This window comes from Sinohyriopsis cumingii, chromosome 15 (assembly GCF_028554795.1).
Source record: "Sinohyriopsis cumingii isolate HCF-2022 chromosome 15, ASM2855479v2, whole genome shotgun sequence".
Lineage (NCBI taxonomy): Eukaryota > Metazoa > Mollusca > Bivalvia > Unionida > Unionidae > Sinohyriopsis > Sinohyriopsis cumingii.
In genome coordinates this window covers 85,064,560-85,082,530 of record NC_142975.1, presented here as the reverse complement: position 1 = coordinate 85,082,530, position 17,971 = coordinate 85,064,560, and the positions used below count along the sequence as shown (strand labels likewise).

The following is a 17,971-nucleotide window of genomic DNA, read 5'->3' as shown; positions in this document are numbered from 1 at the left end:
CCTATATTTGTACATATTATATAGTTCTGTTTACCTATATACATACATATTAGAATAGTTCTGTTTACCTATATATGTACATACTAGAATAGTTCTGTTTATCCATATATGTACATCTTAGAATAGTTATGTTTACCTATATATGTTCATATTAGAAAATTTAGCTGTTTGCATTTTTAAATATTAGAATAGTTCTGTGTATCTGTATCCATACATATTAGATGATTTGTCTCCAATTTTCTATAAACATAAATAGTAGAAGAATTAGCTCTGTGTTTGTAGCGAGACCACTATACTTTGAAACTTAATCCTTTTTCCCATTGTTGTTTAAGCACCAAGACACATGGAAGATCCAATTTAGGATTAAACCCAGCAATATCCATCAATTTTGCTTCCTATCCACTCTTTCATACTTTATCATAAAAAACGTAAAGATCCACTTTTTGAATGATTTAATCCAGAAATTTCTATCAATTTTGCGTGCTATCCACTCTTCTACACTTTATGACAAAAAAACATGCAAGATCCACTTTTTGACTGATTTAAAGTTAACTAATTATGACATACATGTAAGAGGTTTGAATGGTAAAAGTACCCCCCCCAAAACAAAAAAAATCATGCAGATTTAGCATCTTACCCCCCCCCACCCTTCCCCTGAAGAATGGTTGGTTGCAGATGTGCACTTACAAATACTACAGTCGGAGTGCTATGAGGGAATGTGCACACATTATGTCAAAAACTCCTCCTCTGAGAAAAAGAAAACAATAACTGAATTGAAATTAATAATAAAATAAGTGTATTGTTTTATTTGGCATACAGGTTAATATAATTAAAAGTGATAAAGTGAAATATTTGATCTGTAAACTAAAGTAGAATGATCTACAGTGATTTCTTATCAAAATAAATTAATGTACAGAAATCATAAGTCGGAACTACATATAAATCTTTTAATATTGCAAAAAGAGTGTAAAATCTCATTTTACAAAGATTTACAAAAAATATCTTTGACAGAGATGTTGCTCTACTAGATACAGGTATTATATATACTAGGTCAGAGAAATGTAAACTCCATGTACTGTTGATCATTGTGTGTATCATATATAAATGTACTTGCTTATAAATTGAGTCCAACTGCAAACATAACAGACCCAGATCTACTGTTACATAGTCTGTTAGGAGTAATCAGTAGAACAAAACACACAGACCCTTAGTTGATAGTGCATTATGCAATGGCAGATCAGGGTGTGTTGTTTGCAGTTTGACTGGACTTATAAGGAATTATTACGGTAAGTTGGATCAAACTGTTAACAACATTAACCATGATCTGTCATCACATCATAAGCCAGCAGATCAGAGTCTGTGTTGATTGTTCCACTGATCAGTCATAATAAACTGTATAGACTCAGATCTGCCAGCAAATTATGTGACAGCAGATAAGAATCAGCGTCCTTTACAGCTGGATTTAACTTGCAAATATCTAGCCTTCCGTGGAACACGAACTGAACACAATGTAATGATTTTCCCTCAACTGTACTGGATTTACCCAAACTATTAACACAAAAACTTTAAGACCGAATGTAGGTATGGACAAAACTGTAAGACAGAATCTACATATTGACAAAGCTGTATGACAGAATCTAGATATTGACAAAACTGAAAGACAGAATCTAGATATTGATAAAACTGTATGACAGAATCTAGATATTGACAAAACCATAAGATAGAATATAGATAGTGACAAAACTGTAAGATAGACTCTTCACATTGACAAAACTATGACAGAATCTAGATACTGACAAAACTGTATGACAGAATCTAGATACTGACAAAACTGTAGGACAGAATCTAGATACTGATAAAACTGTAGGACAGAATCTAGATACTGACAAAACTGTAGGACAGAATCTAGATACTGACAAAACTGTATGACAGAATCTAGATAAAGACAAAACTGTATGACAGAATCTAGTTACTGACAAAATTGTAGGACAGAATTTAGATACTGACAAAACTGAAGGACAGAATCTAGATACTGACAAAACTGTAGGACAGAGTCTAGATAAAGACAAAACTGTATGACAGAATCTAGTTACTGACAAAACTGTAGGATAGAATCTAGATACTGACAAAACTGTAAGACATAATCAGCAGGCAGATATTGACAAAACTGTAAGACAGAATCTACATATTGACAAAACTGTAAGATAGAATCTAGATACTGACAAACACCTCTGCGGTTATAAAACTGGCAGAATATTAGATATGCAGGAATAAGTCCGGCTCAACTGTAAAAATCCCAAAAGATCCTGATCTGCCACTGCATAATGCAGCAGCAGCAGATTAGGTTCTATGTTGGTTTTTTTTTAAACATGTAATCCTGATAAAACTGCCTAGATCAAGATCTGCCAGTGCATTGTGTCACAGGTTATCTGGGTCCAGCTAGTATTTGAATACCGGTATATATGGTATGTCTTGAAGGATACCAGTAAAGAAGTGAAAATTTATGTTGCATAAAGTCCTATTTCATGTACAAATAGTATTTACAGACATGTGGGTTAAAATCTTTAGTAAACAATAGAGAAAAATAACAAGATGGGGATTCCACATAAAATATTTCAATATGTACATAAAAAAAGACAACAACTTTGAAATACTAATTAGCTGGAGATGCAGTAAAAAAAAACTATTTAAATCTATGGAAAATTGACATAAAGCAGTCTGTATTGCAAACATTCTGTGAATAATATCAAGCATTTGTGTAAAGCATAATAATGAACTCATAAGCACCAAGTGATGGTTGAGGTACATGGGAGGTAAAACATACTACTGTTTAAACCAGATTAGTTTAAATTTGTTCATTTTGTGTAGACTTTATTTGATCATATATTTAAAGATTTATAAATCATTACATGTAATTCCAATATGTTGGTTATACACTAGTGCTAAAAACTTTTCAACACAAATGTTAATTTCATGTGTCAACAGGAAATGCACACTATTTCTCAGTCGACAAATTTGGGTGCATTGCCTTGTAAAATTTGTAAAAACTCGTAGGCTTATTATTGGTAGAGGCTTTATTAAATGAAAAAACATTTTGCAACAGTAGCAGATGGGCCTATTACCAAGTATGGGCTTATCATCGGACAATTAAGATAGTAGAATTACTAGCTAAATCTGCCACATCTATTCAAACAAAGTCAAACAATGTTTTACATTATTTGGTTCAAACCTTTGTAATCTCTTCTTTCTGACCTTGATACATTTTTGGGGTTAAAAGTCACATGGAAATCTTCATTGTCATTAGGTGTATGTAGACTGTACTATGTTTGAGATTTCAGATTGTTGTTGTTACATTGTTGTTTTGGGTTTACTGACACTTTTCAGCACAAGATAGGCTATACATGGTGGCTAGTATAACTGGTGGAGGAAGAGCCCAGAAAACCCCAGTAAGAAACACATACCCATGGAGAGCTACTGGCAAGCTTTCTCACATACCCATACTGGTGATATTTTGGATTGTAAATTTTCTTACTTGTTTGCATGTATGTTATGTACTCCCTCATGATCATACTATCCATGTGTGCCGACACAAAATATACAACCTAATAGTGAGACGACAATGCTAATTATAAGTTTACTACCACATAATGAAAAGGGATCCATGACCATACCTGTATTATAATGAGTGTCCTTATAATGGGGGTCCTGTAATATCACTGATCTGAAACATATGGCCAAATCATTAGCCCCTCATTATAATTATTATAATGAATGGACTTATAATGGGGGGGTCCTGTAATATCAATGATCTGAAACATATGGCCAAATCTTTAGCCCCTCGTTATAATTATTATAATGAATGGACTTATAATGGGGGGGGTCTTGTAATATCAATGATCTGAAACATATGGCCAAATCATTAGCCCCTCATTATAATTATTATAATGAATGGACTTATAATGGGGGGGTCCTGTAATATCAATGATCTGAAACATATGGCCAAATCATTAGCCCCTCCTTATAATGCTGATAAATGGAAGTCATCAAGATTATAGCTGAGGTCACATTATACTAAGACAGATTATGGATAAAATCCTTGTTCACCACTAAGATGGAAACCGTGACCATATCTATGTTATATCACTGTAATAACTCTAAATATTGTAGATTCACTATTTTTCTTGGAATACCAATTTTCTTTGAGTTATGGTTTCTAAAAAACATGAAGTCACAGACCTCATTGAACAATTAATAAGCCTTCCATGAAAACAATGGAACCCCTTCCTTAATGCACAAATTTTAGTACCAATGAAAATGACCTTTTTTCACAAAATTGTGAATCAAGTGTTCTGTGCATCAACTGAAGGATGAGCAAAAGATATGCACAATGAATGTACAGTTCACCCTCATTATAATGTTATGTACCAAACTGCAGTATAACAAGAACTGCACACAGCATGCAAAAATGCTGCCAACCCGCTGGTCCAATGCCAAATAATTTTGCTGCTGTCTTGAGCAAAAACATGAGTAGTCAGTCCATCTGGCCATTTTAATCAGTAGTTAAATCAAGTACATTTAATTTACAAATGTTATATATTTTATATTAAAAATGAATGACAGAAACCAAGTGAAAAATAACTGATGGTGAACTATCTGTAATGACCATTCACAATTCTGGACAGGTTGAGAAAATAAATGACCCATACACAGACTGCGTTCAATAAACACATCTGCTGTTTAACACTCTTCTGCATACACTCTACGTCTGATGACAAATATTACAAATCTTACTTCCTATTCCAATGCCAACATATAGGTAAAGCCATCAAATGCTAAAAAACAAAAGCACACCCATGAAAAAATATTTAAAATCAACAGGACATTACTAAACTAAAAAAATGTTTTTAAAATAGTTGCATTTCCTGAATCCAAGCTAATACTATGACAATGTTGTTAACTGTTCAGCCATATTCTGCTGACCTGGATTCAACTGATCCAGTACCAGCAATCCTCTGCTGGCACACATTTTCCCGTAAATATAATTACTTGGGCAGCTGTACTCTGGATGCCAGAACCTGATCATTGGAGGCTGGGTATAGTTCCGATACCACTACTGATGCCAAGGCAATGGATTCGAATTGTTAATCTTATTCATGATTCAGAATGGCCATCAATGACAACAAGTGACTGTGTTGTTGCAACCTCTAGTTGAGTTATGTATGGATCTGTGTTGTTGCAACCTCTAGATGAGTTATGTATGGATCTGCATTGTTGCAACCTCTAGATGAGTTATGTATGGATCTGTGTTGTTGCAACCTCTAGATGAGTTATGTATGGATCTGTGTTGTTGCAACCTCTAGATGAGTTTTGTATGGATTTGTGTTGTTGCAACCTCTAGATGCGTTTTGTATGGATTTGTGTTGTTGCAACCTCTAGATGCGTTTTGTATGGATTTGTGTTGTTGCAACCTCTAGACGAGTTTTGTATGGATCTGTGTTGTTGCAACCTCTAGATGAGTTATGTATGGATCTGTGTTGTTGCAACCTCTAGACGAGTTATGTATGGATCTGTGTTGTTGCAACCTCTAGACGAGTTATGTATGGATCTGTGTTGTTGCAACCTCTAGACGAGTTATGTATGGATCTGTGTTGTTGCAACCTCTAGATGAGTTTTGTATGGATTTGTGTTGTTGCAACCTCTAGATGAGTTCTATATGGATTTGTGTTGTTGCAACCTCTATATGAGTTATGTATGGATCTGTGTTGTTGCAACCTCTAGATGAGTTATGTATGGATCTGCGTTGTTGCAACCTCTAGATGAGTTATGTATGGATCTGTGTTGTTGCAACCTCTAGATGAGTTACATATGGATCTATGTTTTTGCAACCTCTAGATGAGTTATGTATGGATCTGCGTTGTTGCAACCTCTAGATGAGTTATGTATGAATCTGGATCAGCACGACAGTAAGCAACATTGTCAGTAAAAAGATGCAACAATATGCTGAATTTAATCAAATTCATTAAATACATGTCATATAAATATATTGTTTTGTGTTTTCCATTTGTTTCCATGATACAACATAAAAATAATCTTCGTGCATTAACTATAATTTGCATTATGATGAAATGTGGGACCAGTTGATTTTTATAGACAACACAATTAGCATTCTCACACTGCTGGTCCTGTCAGCTTGCATGATATCTTGGCAAGTTTCACACACCAACTGCTTACATACTTTATGGTGGTATAATGGAAATGATTAAAATCTGGCCAATAATGATTTTAAAGAAAATTAAAGACATCACACTAGGTTTCCTACAACCCATATTGTCATGCAACTGACAGACAAATTCTAGCACAGTAGTTTAATTTGGCCATGGAACCCAAAGTAGTACCACAATATAATCAGAAAGTAATTATAAAGATGACATTATTTTTTGATGAGCTGTATATGAGTCAGTTTAACTTTGACCTACCTCATCATTGTTTTGTGGACCACAGTGTGATATTACTTTGACCTACCTCATCATTGTTTTGTAGACTACAGTGTGGTAATTACTTTGACCTACCTCATCATTGTTTTGTGGACCACAGTGTGGTAATTACTTTGACCTACCTCACCACTGTTTTGTGAACCACAGTGTGGTAATTACTTTGACCTACCTCATCATTGTTTTGTGGACCACAGTGTGGTAATTACTTTGACCTACCTCACCACTGATTTGTGGACTGCAGTGGGGAAATTACTTTGACCTACTTCATCATTGTTTTGTCAGCTGAAGTGGTAATTACTCTGCCTTCAAGGCAATATACTCTACGGCTCCCACAGACACCATTATAATGAAGGATACTGTATCACATATTTCATTACAAGGTGTTACAGTCCACACTCCAATTGACAGTGTTACAATGAAGGATGCTGTATATTGTATTTCATTACAAGGTGTTACAGTCCACACTCCAATAGACAGTGCTATAATGAAGGATACTGTATCATGTATTTCATTACAAGGTGTTACAGTCCATGGCTCCAATAGACAGTGTTATAATGAAGGATACTGTATCGTGTATTTTATTACAAGGTGTTTTAGTCCATGGCTCCAATAGACAGTGTTATAATGAAGGATGCTGTATCATGTATTTCATTACAAGGTGTTACAGTCCATGGCTCCAATAGACAGTGTTATAATGAAGGATACTGTATCATGTATTTTATTACAAGGTGTTAAAGTCCATGACTTCAATAGACAGTGTTATAATGAAGGATACTGTATCATGTATTTCATTACAAGGTGTTTCAGTCCACACTCCAATAGTGTTATAATGAAGGATACTGTATCATGTATTTTATTACAAGGTGTTTTAGTCCATGGCTCCAATAGACAGTGTTATAATGAAGGATGCTGTATACTGTATTTCATTACAAGGTGTTACAGTCCACACTCCAATAGACAGTGTTACAATGAAGGATACTGTACCAAGTATTTCATTACAAGGTGTTTCAGTCCATGGCTCCAATAGTGTTATAATGAAGGATGCTGTATATTGTATTTCATTACAAGGTGTTACAGTCCACACTCCAATAGACAGTGCTATAATGAAGGATACTGTATCATGTATTTCATTACAAGGTGTTACAATCCATGGCCCCAATAGACAGTGTTATAATGAAGGATACTGTATCATGTATTTTATTACAAGGTGTTAAAGTCCACGACTTCAATAGACAGTGTTATATAATGAAGGATACTGTATCATGTATTTCATTACAAGGTGTTACAGTCCACACTCCAATAGACAGTGTTATAATGAAGGATACTGTATCATGTATTTCATTACATGGTGTTTTAGTCTATGGCTCCAATCGACAGTGTTATAATGAAGGATGCTGTATATTGTAATTCATTACAAGGTGTTACAGTCCACGCTCCAATAGACAGTGCTATAATGAAGGATACTGTATCATGTATTTCATTACAAGGTGTTACAGTCCATGGCTCCAATAGACAGTGTTATAATGAAGGATACTGTATCATGTATTTTATTATAAGGTGTTACAGTCCACACTCCAATAGACAGTGTTATAATGAAGAATACTGTATCATGTATTTCATTACAAGGTGTTACAGTCCATGGCTCCAAAAGACAGCGTTATAATGAAGGATACTGTATCATGTATTTCATTACAATGTGTCACAGTAATTGGCTCCAATAGGTGTTATAATGAAGGAAACTGTATCATGTATTTCATTACAAGGTGTTAAAGTCTACGACTTCAATAGACAGTGTTATAATGAAGGATACTGTATCATGTATTTCATTACAAGGTGTTACAGTCCATGGCCCCAGTAGACAATGTTATAATGAGTGATACCATATCATGTACTTTATTACAAGGTGGTCTCACTACAAGGCTGAATACTCTGGCTCACACAGACAATATTATGAGTGCAGTAATTATAGGTTATTGTAACTATACGTACCGATATCATTGGTGGCAAGTGACTGATGAGCTTACAAATCAACCAAGCAAAGACAAGTCAACCTGCAGAGTTCAACAGTATATATATACAATAACCTGTTTATTATATACTTTTATTTATAATTAGCTTTAGTTTCTAGATATCTTACTACTACTGGAAGCATAAAATCTTGTAATCAAAATCTTTTAATATTACTGTAAATATACAAATCTTTTAACATTACAGTATGGATAAAAATCTATTAATATTACTGTATGGATAAAAATCTATTAATATTACTGTATGGATAAAAATCTATTAATATTACTGTAAAGATAAAATAACAAACATGAAAATAAACACGCTCTCTGTATTCTTTGCTCAACCTCATTCCTGACACTCATGAAAATATGAAGCAAACTGAATGGCATCCAATCTGATTAAACTTGACATCGTCTTATAATACTTAATATATTCTGCTGACCTTTGGAATTCCCATTCCACTTATTTTAAAAAAACTTTGGAATTCCTATTCCACTTATTTTAAAATACCTTTGGAATTCCCAATCCACTAATTCCCATTCCATTTATTTAAAAAAAAAAACTTTGGAATTCCCATTTTACTTATTTTTTTAAAAACCTTCAGAATTCCCATTCCACTTATTTTTAAAAAATCTTTGGAATTCCCATTCCACTTATTTTAAAAAACCTTTGGAATTCCCATTCCACTTATTTTAAATTACCTTTGGAATTCCCATTCCACTTATTTTAAAAAAACCTTTGGAATTCCCATTCCACTTATTTTAAGGCTGCTCCAGAGGCCTAGTGGTTAGAGCATCCGCCTTGCATGCAGGAGGTCGTGGGTTCGATCCCCAGCCAAGTCATACCAAAGACTTACAAAAATGGCACTAACAGCTGCCTCGCTTGGCGCTCAGCATTATGAGGTTAGTGTTAGGACTAGTCATCCTGGTGTCAGGATAATGGGACAGAGTGGGACATCATGCTACATGTCTGCAACATGATGCCCCAGTGCTAGGCATCATATAAACTGCCACACTACAGACATCATAGTGATATGACTGAAAAATTGTTAAAGCTACGTTAAAAATCCAAATCACAAACACACACACACATATTTAAATTACCTTTGGAATTCCAATTCTATTTATTTTAAAACGGCCTGTGGAATTCCTGTTCCACTGATTTTAATTAACGTATCAAATTAAGTACTGCATGTTATATTGGGGAGAGTCATCATTAGAAGCAAATAAGTTCTAAATAAAATATTTCCCTTTTATAAATTTTTAATTTGATAGGTGAGTTGAAAGATAAACAGAACATAACCTCAAATCGATGTCCAGAAGATCTTCATTATGCTGGAATGTTCAATTTTAATCAAATTGAATGACATCACAATGTAAAATTTCAATGATGTCATAATGTCATGATGAAAATTTTTATTGTCATAATGTCACGACATAAAATCTCAATGATCTCATAATGTCATGATGTAAAAATTTCTATGATGTCATAATGTCATGATGTAAAAATTTCTATGATGTCATAATGTCATGATGTAAAAATTTCTATGATGTCATAATATCATGATGTAAAATTTCTATGATGTCATAATGTCATGATGTAAAATTTCTATGATGTCATAATGTTATGATACATATACTTATCAATGATATTTACCACTTGATATATACAGAACAAACTGTTCAACTGATTTTTTTTTCAAAGTCTACAGGACAAAATTAATTAAGTGATTCAGAAAATATGTGCATTTCCTATAACATTAGAAAGGTACAAGAGAAGTAATAATTCAATGCCTTTTTCAAATTTTCATTTTCCATTGATACAAGAAAAGTAACTAATGTGATTAAATAATTCTTTGATTGTCAAAACAAAAAGTTCTCTTACAAAAGTATTAACTCAATGATTCTTTAAACTATTGTGTATTACTGATGGTATCCATTTATTCTAACAAGTCAAAACATTTACTTCAAAACATTCTAATAACTATAAACAGATTAATCAAAATACAAGCTATCCTGAGATAAGTAAAAAACTGAGATTCATATAGAACTAAAGTTATAAGTGGTGGGGGCATTACAAATGGCCCCACTCCCGACAATGGGGGCATTACAAATGGCCCCACTCCCGACAATGGGGGCATTACAAAGGGTCCCACTCATTATAATGTTGTTGTATGTGTATTAAAAAGAAGGAACTTGTGTTTGGAACCAAAGTTACAAGAGGATATAAGTTCTAGGGCCATATCTCCTCTAAATGATTGTTTTGAATGCTAGAAATTCTCATCAACATAAAGCTGAATCTCAAATTTGGATGAAATACAATGTACAGTCCTTGGTACGATAATGCTGCAGAAGCACAAGACAACAGAAAATCAAGAGACATAACTCCTCTTACTGTTTTGGAATGCCAGAAACCAAGCTTATTTAGCCTTACAAATATGCAGGTACATTATAAATTTTGGTTAAGATCCCGCAATCCTTAGTAAGGTTATGCTGAGGAAACCAGTCAGGAGGATGGGTAAGCAAGGAAAAGAGTCTGTTGACGAAACTGTAGAATGCTGAAAATCAAACTCATTCAAGGCATCATCATGCCAAACTTAAATGAAAATAAAATTCATTCAAGGCATCATCATGCCAAATTTGACCAAAAATCAAAATCATTCAAGACCTCATAATTCCACAAGTAACTGAAATCCAATAAACATTGTGGCAAAGATATACTGCAGAAACCAAATTAAGGAAGATGAGAAACCAGGTGGACATAACTCCTGCAAATAAATTGTGATTCACTATAAATCAAACTTAATCAAGACTTCCTCAAAGTAAAGCTACATGCAAAATTTGGTGCAGTCTAATTATCCTTGCAAAAGTTATGCTTCAGATACAAAAAATCAGAATAACACTCAGGGGCAGTAAATCCAGTCAATGACAATACAAACAGAGAATGTACCTCTTTCAAGATATCAATACAAAGCTACATGCTAAATTTTGTTGAAATTCAACAGTCTTGTATAAAATTGATGTTGCGGATACAAAAAGTCTGGAAGACAGACAATCAGGAACAATAACAACTCTAAATGACGACAAAGGAAACTGGAATTTCAACCTCTGTTAAGGTCTCATTAACATAAAGTTGAATGTAAATTTGGGTTGAAACTTGAGCATCCTTGGTCAAGTAATTCTGCTGAAACCAGCATCAAGAGGATAAAGATTCAGCAGCCATAACTCCAGTAAAAGATGTCAATGAATGCTAGAAATCCTGGAAGGCCTTATCCATATACATTCTAAATTTGGCTGAAATCCAACAATACTTTGTATGCTGAGGAAACAAAAGTACAGAGGATCGGTGATCAGGGAAAACAACTTTTGTAGCTAACATTATGGATCACAACATTTTCAACATTATGGATCATAATTTCTCTACAAAGCCAACTGGATGGACAATTACAGATCACAATTTCTGTATGCAGCCAATAGGATGGACAATTACAGATCACAATTTCTGTATGCAGCCAATAGGATGGACAATTACAGATCACAATTTCTGTATGCAGCCAACAGGATGGGCAATTACAGATCACAATTTCTGTATGCAGCCAATAGGAAGGACAATTACAGATCAAAATTTCTGATAAAAGCCAATAAGATGGGCAATTAAAGATCATAATTTATGCATGCAGCCAGTAGGATGGACAATTACAGATCACAATTTATTCATGTAGCCAATAGGATGTACAATTACAGATCAAAATTTCTGATAAAAGCCAATAGGATGAACCATTACATATCACAATTTATGCATGCAGCCAATAGGATGGACAATTACAGTTCCTAATTACAGCAAATGAGGTCATGGAGAGTTGGAAAGGGAAGTTACTCAAGGCACATGAATATAAAGCTGCTTGCCAAATTCTGGATGATACCCAATAGTCCTTGATAAAGATATGATGCATAAATGAAAGTCAGATGACTGGGTTATTAGGAACCATAACCCTTCAAAATAATGATATAAAAGGTTGAAAGTAGAACTTGTTTGAGATCTCATCAACAGAAAGCTTCGTACCAACAATTCCCAACAGAGACAGAATAACATTTTTGATGCCTAGATAGAGGGAAGGAACATAACACTTCAACCAACATATTTATTACATACTCTGAGTTTTTATAGGATTTTGTAAAATGTATTGAAAAGGAAAACAGAAAACATATATAAATCCACAGACAGTTTGAATACAACATTTTCTGAGAATTCTAGAACCTGATCACAAGATTCACGTTTATATCTCAAACGTACATCAAAACATACACTGAATGTGCAAAAACCACACATAATATCTGCAAGCCCCACCTTTGTTTACATTAAAAATCTTGTCTGTATTATGAGAAAATCTTTTTCCACCAAACAAAAGTGCCAATTTCATGACTAAATTTCTTATATTAGAACATACCCTGCATTGTCATCCAATTTATGTAAATTTGGAAATGAGTGGATGAATATGACTGGAACATGTGATGACTGACGCAGCCAAATATCGATGACACAGCACAATGCTGATGATGCAGCCAAACATTGATAGCACAGCCAAACATTGACAACACAACCAAACACTGATGACACAACCAAAAACTGATGACACAACCAAACACTGATGCCTGATACAACCAAACCCTTGGTGCCTGACACAACCAAACACTTGATTCATGTAAAAGTTGAACTGCAAAAGATTGATATTGATCATTTGTCACAATTTTTGTGGACATTTACAAGCAAATATTAATATAGTTATAATACATACTCAATGAATTGCTTTATTCTGAATTGCAGATCTTTAGTTGTGTTAGCTATCTGATGTGCCAATCTTTTAACACTTCAATATAATGTTGGATACTGTTGCCCTAACTTTAAGTTATGTAAGTATTATGATTTTCTATATCCTATGTACATGTATGTATATTAGAAAGGTTTTAATACAACAATCAAGCTTTCTCTGAAAGCAATATATATATATATATATATATATATATATATATATATATATATATATATATATATATATATATATATATATATATATAATATGTATGTATGTATGTAGATGTGGTGACCATTTGTATAAGGTCAGAAGTCATTTCGAATTTAACTACATTATGCCCAGTGGGGTCTTCAATCAAATTTGTTATAAAAATTATTTAAGCCAAAGATCAACATCTGTCACAGACACATACCTGCATGCAACATATCTAACATGAGTTGTTTTCGGCATATGGTCAATGAGCTTACAAGTCAAAACAAGAATTCCACCTGACAAAGTGCATATCTAATACAGTGATGATTGTGTATTCTACTTGATAAATTGCATCAGTTACCACAATTTTATTTTTTTTTTCTTTACTCCAATTCATTCCTAATTTCTGTCATGACACACATGAATACATTGGGCAGGCTGGACGACACCAGAAAGTAATTATTTGGATCATGCCATAATGTTGACAATGGTGTCACTATTAATGCCACATACTGCCTGATAATGATGTCTACAGGAAAATATTCAGTTATTAAGTCAATGAGACAACATTTGAGTATATTAGATAAAAAAAATGATGTTTACAAAAAAACAAAAAAAGTGGAAAAGTTATACCCAAGTCATGCTACCATATAATGCTAGGATGATGATAAGAAAAGGACAGAAAAGCTAAAAATAGAAGGTACCTTATTAAAACACAAACTGTTCTGAAATCAAACCGAATCCAAAAGCATACAGAAAATATGGCATGTAATTTTGTGTGTATATATAAATAATATATTTTTCATATTTTCTGGAACATAATATGCACTTCTAACTGCAGTGCGCACTCAGATTGGCCTTCCCATAATGCATTATTAGATCAAGGTCTGTGCTGCTTGTTTTATGATTTCAAGAAATAGATTTAACTGGCACACACATTTTTTACTGCACATTGGCATAAACAGTTTTATATGGCACACTATCCCAAGACTTAAAGACCCCAATCTGTGATGTACAATCAACTGCATGTCAGGACTGGGTAAATATGGCAAATTCTTGTACATCATTCAGCTGTATATTTGTCTTGTATATTTGTCAACTGTATACTTATTTTCTTCTTTCAAAGCAGAGAATTTAATAATTAGGTATTCTTGCATAGTCCAATCGAACTCCAAACAACACAGATGCAAATTTGCCATCACATAATGCATTGACAGATTTGTCACCAAACAGTTTGTTAGGACTAATTGGAAGAACAAACAAAATTGATCCTGATCTGCTGGTGCATTAAGTGACTGCAGATTAGGGTCCATATTGTTTCTGCAGTTGAATCAGACTTGTATGCAAATATATACAGTATTTTTTTTCCTTTGTTGGAACTGGTTGTGGCTTTAACTAATCTGGCTCGTTATTTTGTGAATATCACAAAACACAGACATACAGAGTGGGTTTCAATCTTGAGATGTTAATCACGCCTTTTTGAATGTGTTAGGTAGCTTAGTAACCAAAATTAATTCTGGGTGTGTTTGATCACATTACTGTACTTGAGTGAGTTTTCACACAGTTATCGAGTATTCTCATTTCAAACATAAATGGAACATCCAAAATTTGTCCTGATAACATGGTTTACATTGATCAAATGTTTCTTCATTAAACATTACTAGTGCTTATGGCAAAAGCAATACACTGATAACTTATAAATGTATATACTAAAGTAAGAATTATCCAGGTAATGTAGGCTTGCAGCACAATTATTTCAGCTATAATTGCACTTTATGAGAATATGATTACATGTACCATTAAGTAACAATTATTGAGTTTATTTCACTGCTCAATGATCAATAACCACTCCAGAAAACACATGTGACAAAATCAGTGTTAAAGAACGTGGACATTTTCCAACGAGGCCAACCAAGAGGTGGGATCAAACGTAACAGTATCATGCTATGACATCACAATGAAAGCTCTACTTATCGGAGTATTTTTTTGCTATGCCTCTGTACTGGTAATGTTTCAACCTAATGTCTACTTTTCTTGACTAGGTTTAGTACTTGAACACCTTTGTAAAAGTTCTCAGTGATGGATATATATTTGGCCAAAAGTTTTGTGATGATATAAAAGGTGCACATTGCTCAAAAATCAGGAATGAACAGACTCTGGTAAAACTACAAAAGTATTACATTTTAGAACAATAATTACTATTCTATTTCAGATCAATAAAGGCACCTCTATGACCACATGCACATTTTAGAAGAGTTAGCTCCCTTGGTCTGTAAGAACTCGATGATTTATTCTCTTTCCCAGATTGCAGCCAGTAAAAAGATATACAAGATCCATTTATGAGACTTAATTTATCCCAGAAAGTCACCACGGTAGTTTTGGAGACTAATTTAGCATGGTAAGTTACACATCTGGCATTAAGTTAGGTGGTAAAGATACACCAGGCATGTATGGTGTTGCATTAAGTGGTAAAGATACACCAGGCATGTATGGTGTTGCATTAAGTGGTATGGATACACCAGACATGTATGGTGGTAAGTGGTAAGGATACATCAGGTATGTATGGTGGTAAGGATACACCATGCATGTATGGTGGTAAGTGGTAAGGATACACCAGGCATGTATGGTGGTAAGTGGTAAGGATACACCAGGCATGTATGGCGTTAAGTGGTAAGGATACACCAGGCATGTATGGTGGTAAGTGGTAAGGATGCATCAGGTATGTATGGTGGTAAGTGGTAAGGATACACCATGCATGTATGGTGGTAAGTGGTAAGGATACACCAGGCATGTATGGCGTTAAGTGGTAAGGATACACCAGGCATGTATGGTGGTAAGTCAAGTGGTAAGGATACACTAGGCATGTACAGTATCAAGTGGTAAGGATACACTAGGCATGTATGGTGTTGCATTAAGAGGTAAGGATACACCAGGTATGTATGCTGGTAAGGATACACTAAGCATGTACAGTATTAAGTGGTAAGGATACACTAAGCATGTACAGTATTAAGTGGTAAGGATACACTTGGCATGTATCGTGTTGCATTAAGAGGTAAGGATACACCAGGTATGTATGGTGGTAAGGATACACTAGGCATGCATAGTGGCAAGTCAAGTGGTAAGGACACAACTGGCATGTATGGTGTTAAGTGGTTAGGACACCTAGCATGCATGTTGGTAGTTCATAAGACTGATTAAAATATACAACATGCACAAATGGTGGCAAGTTCTCATATTGATTTGGCCCATAATGTTGTGTGGTCAAGATACACCAGGCAGGCATTCTGAAGTTTGTGAGATTGATTTAGCCCATAAAGTCAGGTGGTACTCACACATAGCATGCATGATGGTAATTTGTGTGAAACTCATTAAGATACTGGTCAATAATGTTGACAATGGTGTCACTATCAATGGGTGTGTGATTTTAATAGAGGTGTGTGCTTATGAAGGGTTGTGTAAATATCATGCCAAATATAGTATCTTATATTTTCAACTGACTTGGCATCTGCGTAATAAATGAAATCACCATCAATGAATATCAATGCAAATTTTTTGTCACACTGTTAACAATGAGCTGCTAATTCAAGTTCCATTGAAGTAAGCAGATTCACTTTATTTAAACCTTTAATTCAAAATATCAAAAGAATAAAACAAACAACAAGAACAACAACAACAATAAGGATGACAACTGATCCTGAGCATAGAATAATAAATGAAAAGTAATACTATCATTGGAGTTTCCGATTCTTTCTACACCTGTCTTCATGACTTCTCTTGAAATTTCCAAGAGTGTATACAAATACACTACATCCATAAAAACTACAGTACAAAGTATACTGGAAATAAACCTGACAATTTTTTTATATAAAATCACCCTTAAGAACTCTGTGACAATCACAAGCATAAGTACTTCACAAGATTTGTCAACCACCAAAGGAATGTTCCTTTTCAGAGTCCAAAAATCAACCAACTGTGGCTGATCCTGGGTCATTTCTCTTCTTTTTCCAGCTATTAAGCTAACACACATTTTGGCACAAACCACAAATACCCTTAATCTTTGCTTGTCTGTTGCAAAATATCATGTGATTTATTGCATTGTCCAATCACATTCACTGATATTTAATGTCAGTGACCTTTGACCCTGTGACCAGAGTTTGTGTGATTGGTCAGTCCATTTTGTTTGGGCATTTCATGGGATGAGTCTTTTTTCTTCTTGCTATTTTCTTCTTCCAATGCCTTCTGCATTTCTGTGTAGTAGTCTAAAGCCTTCCGGACTGGTTCAATAATATCTTCCTGCAACAAAATCAGAAATGTTAAAAAAGTCAGTTTTGTGTAGTAGTCTAAAGCTTTCTGGACTGGTTTTAATAATATCATCCTGCGACAAAATCAGAAATTTAAAACAAGTCAGTTTTGAAATAAACTACCATTTATAACTGATCATTCGACATTTGTTTTTAAAATT

At 34.1% G+C, this 17,971-nt stretch overlaps 1 protein-coding gene and 1 long non-coding RNA gene across 8 annotated transcripts in view; one reads left to right on the top strand and one right to left on the bottom strand.

Moving 5' to 3' along the window:
- The window catches only part of LOC149782238 (uncharacterized), a 56,125-nt gene that overhangs the window by 24,277 nt on the left and 13,877 nt on the right, over positions 1 to 17,971 (top strand). The window contains exon 3 of one of the 2 annotated variants that reach the window (XR_016414289.1): positions 15,722 to 15,907. The exons of the other annotated variant lie outside the window; for it this stretch is intronic. This is a non-coding gene — a long non-coding RNA (uncharacterized LOC149782238). The remainder of the gene's footprint in view (positions 1 to 15,721; positions 15,908 to 17,971) is intronic. 2 annotated transcript variants of the gene reach the window in all.
- LOC149782236 (high affinity cGMP-specific 3',5'-cyclic phosphodiesterase 9A-like) overlaps positions 774 to 17,971 on the bottom strand; it is a 127,518-nt gene continuing 110,320 nt past the window's right edge. For 2 of the 6 annotated variants that reach the window (XM_089933616.1, XM_089933615.1), the window contains exon 13: positions 774 to 17,802. In XM_089933616.1, the coding sequence (XP_089789742.1) occupies positions 17,635 to 17,802 (168 nt within the window). In that variant the 3' untranslated portion in view covers positions 774 to 17,634. The remainder of the gene's footprint in view (positions 17,803 to 17,971) is intronic. The other 4 variants (XR_016414284.1, XR_016414285.1, XR_016414282.1 and 1 more) reach the window with 4 other exon arrangements.